Source organism: Chrysochloris asiatica, unplaced genomic scaffold, assembly GCF_000296735.1.
Source record: "Chrysochloris asiatica unplaced genomic scaffold, ChrAsi1.0 scaffold00038, whole genome shotgun sequence".
Taxonomy (NCBI): Eukaryota; Metazoa; Chordata; class Mammalia; order Afrosoricida; family Chrysochloridae; genus Chrysochloris; species Chrysochloris asiatica.
In genome coordinates, this window is record NW_006408556.1 from 9,842,340 (window position 1) to 9,850,959 (window position 8,620).

The 8,620-nt window shown below is 39.4% G+C and overlaps 1 protein-coding gene across 1 annotated transcript in view; it reads right to left on the bottom strand.

The window, feature by feature from the left end:
* The window catches only part of KIF6 (kinesin family member 6), a 512,465-nt gene extending 510,836 nt beyond the window's left edge, over nucleotides 1-1,629 (bottom strand). Inside the window, exon 1 of the mRNA XM_006860583.1 lies at nucleotides 1,564-1,629. Coding sequence (XP_006860645.1) covers nucleotides 1,564-1,629 — 66 coding nt within the window. The remainder of the gene's footprint in view (nucleotides 1-1,563) is intronic.
* Between the last annotated feature and the right edge of the window lie 6,991 nt (nucleotides 1,630-8,620).

An 8,620-nucleotide genomic window follows, 5' to 3' on the forward strand; every position in this document is an offset into this window, starting at 1 on the left:
GTGGCAGCGGTAGTGAGGTTGGCCCAGGATCGGCCATTGTTTCGTTCTGCTGTGCATGGGGTCACTATGAGTCGGTTCCAACAACATGTTGTTGTTCCAACAACAACAACTGACATGATGTTATAATGTGTCTGAACAGAATCTAGTCTGAGGTACTAAGAAAGATAGGACATCGGAGCAACATGAATTCTGCTAAAATTAAAGAACAAACGTCAAATTGATGGGGACGTTTGGGTGAAAGAACAGTGAAATCACTGATGCTTTATGAAAAGCTCATGGGGACAATGTTCCAAAGAAATCAGCAGTTTACAAATGGATAAAGTTTTAAGAAGAGATGGGATGCTGAATGGTAGCCCATCCACGTCAGTTTGGGAATAAACAATCTTGGCTTTACTTTCATTGAAGAGGACCAACAGTTAACAGCAGAAATAATAGCCCACACCACAACCACCCACTATCACCGAGTCAATTCCAATTTATAGTGACCCTTTAGGGCATAACAGAATGGCCCCTTAGGGTTTTCAAGAATGTAAAACTTTATGGGAGTAGAAAGCCTCATTTTTCTCTCAGAAGTCACTGTTTTGATTAGGCCTTTTTGTACCCTGTAGAGACCCCTAGATACTAAGATAAGTATATTACTGAGAGAACATGTCTGTATCCATCTACTAATCACAAAAACTCTGTGTCTGGAGTGAACCTATGCCTACAATAAGTTGGAAGGCTAGTAGCAGTACTTTTTGACTTACCCTAATATATTCATTCCAGACACTCATCAATTACCCAAATTGCAGTTCAAAAAGCAAAAGGTTTTGTCAGAAAAGTAAATAGCTTTGAAATCAAGACATTAATTAAAATTACATTAAAACGGGCACATTATTTAATCTTTGTATTTAACCTCCAGGAGATTCCGTTCCTTCCTCTATAAAATGAGATTCAATGACACCAACCTTGAAGGGGTCAAATATAATAAAGTACCGTCACGTGGCAATTTCTCAAGAATTATTAGGAATGACAACGTTCTCTTTCAGGGAGAGAAAACGATGTTTTGACACATCTAAGAAATATGCAAAGTAGAGCAGGGGTTTTGCTTAGAATAAGGGCCATTTTTACTACTCTCTGAGTTTATCACACAAGAGAATGCACCTAGTAAGTGTCCAATTAATGTTTCTGCAATGAATATATGTCAAGGTTCTTGCTTTTATTGCAGAACAAAGTAGTTGCTGGACAAATTACTGAGGGTCTTCTGTGCATAGGGTACTGTTTGTGTGCTTTCTGTACCTATAGGGTCGCTGTAAATTGGAACCGACACGATGGCACTTAAAACAACAACAAAATCTCTTTCTATATCTGCATCATCTCAAACATGTATGAACTTTCTCTTGCTCATACATGTTTTGCCCAATATGAAAAAATTTTTGAGTAATTCTGTGTGCCCTGGGCAAGATCTGTCGCCCCAGAAAGAGTCCCTCATCGCGACCCAGGCCTTTAGCGTGCAGTCCCTTTGGTTTTCACACGGACCTGGAGGCCCAGCCACACCATACCCCTCAGTGCTCTGACCCGTACCCCTTGTTGTTGCTTCCGGACGGTGGGCTTCACCCGCGCGAAAATCTGGATAGTCTGCTTCACCATCTCTTCCCGGAATCTGCATTGACCCTTGACCTCTCTCAGGCCCGGGCTCCCCAAACTTCAGATTCCCTGCGACCCGCAGCCTTAGCAACAGTAACTAGGGACACTACCCAAGTAGCACCGCGACAGGACCCCACCTCCTCTCCCTAATTGGCTGGTGGGCGGCCCAGAAGGGAAGGGCTGATAGGCGGAGTCGGGGCGGGGCCGAGAGGAGAAGCTGAGCATGCGTGTGACACCTGGCGCGAACAGTAGTTACCAGGGCCTGTGTATGTGCCTTCCCCTGTTCCTCATTCCGTTCTTTTCTTGGGCCATCATTTTAGCACGTAAGTCATTCTGTTTCTATCAGAACAACTAACATAAAAAATAGTGACACTACCAAATGCTGACAAGGATGCAGAAACTGGGTCATTCATACACTGCTCCTGAGGATATGTGATGTATAATGGTATAGCCACTATGGTAAACAATTTGGCTGTTTCGTACAAAACGAAGTATGCAGCTACCAGAAAATCAAGTAATTACACTCTTAGGCATTTATTTCAGAGAATAAAACCTTGTGTTCATTTAAAACCTGTACACAAATTTTCATAGTAGCTTTATTCATCATAGCACCAAACTTGAAAACAACCCAGATATTCTTCAATGAGTGAATGAGTAAATAATGTGTGGAATAATACTGAGCAATGAAATTGAAGGAACTTCAATTTCCAGAGTGAGTGAAAAAAGTCAGACTCAAAGGTTATACACTGTGTGATTTCATTAATATAACATAACATTCTTGAAATGACAAAATTATAGGGATGGAGAACAGAATAATGTATTGATTTTTATGCATTCCATTTCATTTTTGATGACTTACAATTTTTTCTAGGTTCATATTTCATACATTCCACTTTTCAATTATTAATGGATGTTTCCAGCTATTTCTTCTCATTTTGAGTCGAGTCCCATGAACAAATGAAGATCCCAAAAGCTTTGCTCCATCCTTAACATTAAGGTGAATTCTAAGAAGGTAACGCTTCCCTAGTTGTAATTTTTGAGTGCCTTCCAACCTGAGTTACTCATCTTCCAAAACTGTATCAGACATTGTTTTGCTTCTCTTCATAAGATTCCCAGTGGCTAATCTTTCAGAAGTGGTCCACCTCTCCTTTTTTCTAATCTGCCTTTAGCCTGGTAGCTGTGCTGAAAACTGTCTACCATGGATTGCTCTTCTGATATTTAAAATTCTAATGGCATAGCTTCCAGTGAACTTCTGGTGTGGCATTGTGAATCAACACTGGACTGCGAACCACAAGGTTGGCAGTTCAAACCCACCAGCTGCTCCTCAGAAACCCTATACAAGCACTTAGCAACAACAACAACTTCCAGCATCACAGCACTACAAAAGTTATCACGATACAACAAACGGACAGACGGATGGTGGTAGGAAGGCGTTTGTAACCTAGATTAAGGTTTCAGTGAATTTGTGAGCTCAGAAGTCAGTCAGGTTGCGGGCGACTGAGGAGTAACTGAGAGGGTAAGAAGTAGTGGCTTGGAAGCAGTCAAGATAGGCTGCTTTTTCCAGAAGTTTGGTTGTAATATTAAGGGAAGTACAAACACAGAGTGAAAACTAAAGGGTCCCAGGGGGAAGGAAGGGTCTTCTGTTCATATCTAAGAAGAGAAAGTCAATAATAAAGGGGAGGCTGGAGGTACAAGAAAGAGAGAAGTTAACGTGTGATGTGAAGTGGCTTCATACCCCAAAGGCAGTCCTGTGAAGGAGGTAGCAGAGTGGGCCCTCAAAGGGAAGCCCACAGAACCAGTAAAAGGGGCCTATATAAGTCTTGTCAGAGTGGCCCCAGCATTCACCCCAGACAAATCATTGACATGTTATCACGAAAGTGCTGGGTAAAATAAAGAGGGAAGGTAGCTGGTATTTTCAAAAGAGTGCTTAAGTGTTGAACTGCTTAAAGATGTTAGAGAAGTCCGTGGGGAATAAGAAAGTACTACTTGATAAATGCACCACTCATCTGTCAGATTGTCCTACTGTGGTAGATTGCATACTGTGGCAGTTTGGAGTCCTGATGTGGCACTCTAGAAAAAGCTCTGAACTACTAACCACAACGTCAGGGCTGCAAATGCAGCAAGCACTCCTCGGCAGCCCTATACAGGGCCACTATGACAGCACTTGGCAACAACACAACAAGGAAAACCAGTTAATCTCACTATGGTTCAACTTTGCACACCAACAACTAAAGCCAATGATGATAACATTGAGCAATTCTGCCAGCTTCTTGAGTCTGAAATTGATAAAACATGCAATCAAGATGTATTGATAATCACTGGTGTTTGGAATGCAAAGGTGAGAAAAAAAAAAAAAAAGAGGAAGGATCAATAGTTGGAAAATATGGCCTTAGTAACAGAACTGATACTGGAGATCACATGACAGAATTTTGCAACAACAACCATTTCTTCATTTCAAATGCTTTACTTAACACCTCAAAAGGCAATTATACGCATAGACTTCACTAGCTGGAATACACAGGAACCAAATCAACTACATCTGTGGATTTAGTTGGAAAAGCTCAATATCATCAGCCAAAATAAAGCAAGGAGCAGAATGTGGAACAGACCATCAATTGCTCATATGTAAGTTCAGACTGAAGCTGAGGAAAATGAAAACAAGTCCACAAAAACTAAAATATGATCTTGAAGATATTCCACCAGGATTTAGATACCAACTCAAGAACAGATTTGATGCATTAGACATTAGTGACAGAGGACCAGATGAGCTGTGGTATGATATCAAGAACATCATATAGGAAGAAATCAAAAGGTCCTTAAAAAGACAGGAAAGAAAGAAAAGACCAAAATGGATGTCAGAAGGCATTCTGAAATTTGTTCTCCAGCACAGAGACACTAAAGCAAATGGAAGAAGTAAGAAGGTAAAAGAGCTGAACATAAAATTTCAAAGGGCAACTCAAGTAAGACAAAGACAAATAGTATATCAAAATGTGCAAAGACCTGGAGTTAGAAAATCAAAAAGGAAGAAAATGCATGGTATTTCTCAAGCTGAAAGAACTGGAAAAAAAAATTTTTTTTAAAGCTTCTATTTGAAATATTGAAGAATTCCATGGGCAAAAGATTGATGCAGAAACTATCAAAAGAAGATGGAAGGAATATACAGAGTCACTGTACCAAAAAGAAATGGCCAATGTTCAACCATTTCAAGAGGTTGTATATGATATCAAGAACTGATGGTACTGAGGAATAATCTCAAGTTGCACTGAAGGTATTGGTGAAAAACAAGACTCCAGGAATTCACAGACTACAAATTAAAATCTTTCAACAAGCTGATGCAGCACTGTAGGCACTCACTCATTTATGCTACTAAATTTGGAAGACAACTACCTTGCCAGCCAATTGGAAGAGATCCATATTTGTGCCTATTTCGAAGAGAGGTGACCAAATGGAATGCAGGAATCATTGAACAGTATCATAATATTACATGCAAGTAACATTTTGCTGAAGATAACTGAAAAATGGCTGCAGCGGTGTGTCAGCAGAGAACAGCCAGAAATTGAATCCAGATTCAGAAGAGGATGTGGAACTGGCAATATAATTGCTGACATCAGATGAATCTTGGCTAAAAGCAGAGAATACCAGAAAGATATTTATTTGTGCTTTATTGACTATGCAAAGGCTTTCGACTATGTGGATCATGACAAACTATAGATAGCATTGCGAAGAATCGGTATTCCAGAACACTTAATTGTGCTCATGAGGAACCTATGCACAGATCAAGAGGCAGTGGTTTAAACAAGACAAGGATATACGTATTGGTTTAAAATCAGTAAAGCTTTACACCTGGATTGTATTCTTCTACCATACTTATTCAATCTGTATGCTGAGCAGATAATCTGAGAAGATAGATTATATGAAGAAGAATGTGGCATCAGGATTGGAGGAAGACTTATTAACAACCTGCTATATACAGATGTTACAACATTGCTGAAATGAAGAAAATTTATTATACTGATGAAGATCAAAGACTGCGGCCTTCAGTATGGATTGTACCCCAAAGTACAAAAAAACAAAAATGATCACAACTGGACCAATAAGTAACACCATGGTAATGAAGAAAGGATTGAAATTGTCAAAGACTTCATTTTTCTTGGATCCACAATCAACATCCATGGAAGCAGTAGTCCAAAAAAATCAAAGGACACATTGCATTAGGCAAATCTGCTGCTAAAGACATCTTCAAATTGTTTAAGAGAAAATATATCAGTTTGAGAACTAAGGTACACATGAAGATCAAGATTTGTTAATAAAGATCAAGAAAATACTCAAGCCATGGTATTTTCAATAGCCTTATATGCATGTGAAATGTGGACAATGAATAAGGAAGATCAAAGAAGAGTTGATACATTTGAGTTATAGTATTGTTGTTGTTGTCAAGTACTGTGGAGTCAGTTCTGACTCATAGTGACCCTGCACAGGGTTTCTGAGGCTGTAAATCTTTACGGGAACAGAACACCTCATCTTTCTCCCACGGAACCACTGGGAGTTTCAAACTGCTGACCTTGAGGTTGGCAGCCCAACTCATAACCACTACGCTACCGGAGCTCCTAAAGGATATTGAAAGTACCATTAACTTCCAGAGAACAAACAAATCTGTTGGATTAAGAACAACCAGAATGCACCTTAGAAGCAACAATGGCGAAACTTCATCTCTCACACTTTTGACATATTATCAGGGAAGACCAGTCCTTTGAGAATGACATTATGCTTGGTCAAGGGGAGGGTTAGCAAAAAAGAGGAAGGCCTCTGATGAGATGGACTGACGTGGTGACAGCAACAATGGGCTCAAGTGTTACCATCTATTATGATGATGGCACAGGACCAGGAACTGTTTCATTCTCTTGTGCATCATTTCACTATGAGTCAGAACCGACTTGAGGGCACCTAACAACAACAACAAACCACCAATAATCAATACAGACTATTAATAACTGGTATTTGTTCAATAAAAAGATTCTAAAGACAGCACTGTTTTCAACTCACAAAACAAAGTTGTGTTTTGTTTTTTACTATCTTCAAAGTACCTTGATAGGGGCAATGTAGATAAGAAATAAAAAGTTGATGTTAAGGTAGAAGTTTTGTAGCAAAAAGGGAGGAGTGGTTGATCTTACAATCCAGGAATGGAGGACCCTGGGACCATCAAGTGAGAAGAGCGGGAGTGGAGTGTAGGACCCTATCCAAATAAATAACAGTGCCAGAGATGGAGGCAGAGATGATGATGTGGAGAGATTGAGCAGTTGAGGATTGTAGAATCATGGAGGGAGAGGGGCTGTGTGCTGGCTGTCGGGGGGCAGGCCTGCAAGGTGTGCCCTTTGGTTGTTTGAATGATAGTATATTCCTGAATGTTTTGGTGTACATCAAAAAAAAAAAGGAAGGAGTGGAAGCAAATGGAGGGGATTTTAATCATTTCAGTGAAACAAAATCCAACAGGATTAGTGTAAAACTGATGTCTTCCCATGTAAACTATCATTCAATTCACAGTAAAGACTTAAAAAAGAAAAGAAATATAGAGTTAAATTGGATGTAGGGTCTGCTTTTAAAGAGTTTTTCACCTATTGCTTTAGTGATTGGTACATAAATTTGAATAATAATAGTATTTATTGGTCTTCCTTGCAGATGTATGGATTTTATCCTATCACTGACAGCATTGTACTTCAAGATAGATCTTGAAATGCTCTGTTTGATGAAATAAGTGCTATGCCATTCCACTGGAATTTGCTGTTCCCAGCATAGTAAACCATGGCTGTCGGATTCAAAATGGCCATTACCAGTGCATTTCAACTCATTGATGCCCAGGATATTTATGTGCTCCATTTCATTTTGGACAGCTTCCAATCTTTCTAGAGTCATACTTCATACATTCCATGTTCTAATAGTGAATGTTTGCAGCTGTGTCTCCTCAACTTGAGTTGTGCCCTTTCAGCAAAGAAAGTTCCTAAAAGCTTTATTCCATTTGTATCATCATGGCCAATTCTACTTTGAGGCGGCATCTCTTCCCCAATCATGTTTTGAGTGCCTTCCAACATGAGAGGCTCATCTTCTTGCACTATGTCTGACAATATTCTAATGTACTTCAGAAAGTTTTCGTTTTCTGGCACTATATCTGGCAATGTTCTACTGCTATTCATAAGGTTTTCAGTGGCCAAATATTCAGAAGTAGTAGTCAGTCTCTCCTTCCTAGTCTGTCTTAGTCTGGAAACTCAGTTGAAACTTCTCTATCATGGGTGACCCTTCTGGTATTTAAAATACTAATGGCATAGTTTTCGGCATCACCTTAATATACAAGCCACCACAGCATGTCAAACTGACAGATAAGTGGTGGTTATTAGTAGTGGTGAGTTACAAGGATTAATCATATCTAGATTTTAGTCTAAAGGAACTTAAGCCTTAGGAAGGTATCTGGACTAGACTTGTGTATGAATAAATAAAATGATAAGGAGAAAAATATGGAGTTATCCTAAAAGGCTTCCTGATGAAACTGGCTGTGGTCTGAAGGAGTGTATAAGGAGAAAGAAACCTATGGGTCCAGCCTGTGGGCAGTTTACACTTCCTTTCTTGAGCTCTGGTTTATCATATTCAAATGCATGGATGGGGAGGAAATGTGGGATCAAATACTGCCTCTATCATTCCTAAGGCGGTGACCTTAGGCAAGTAATTTATGTTTTTTAAGTCTCAGTTGCTTCATCCAATATGTGTGTATAGATAATACTATGTGCATATTATAGTTGCCTTGGAGAGTAAATGTGAATATGTGTGGAAAATGTTAATACAGTGCCAAATGAATAGAACATCCACAATTCTGGCAATCTTTGGGCTACAAACATCCAATTTATAGGTAATTCCTATTTGCCATTTAATTCAGGACTTCTAACAGGTTCTGTCATAGCTAACAAGCAAAACACTAACAGATTGGAGTTTTTACAATTCCAGTGAT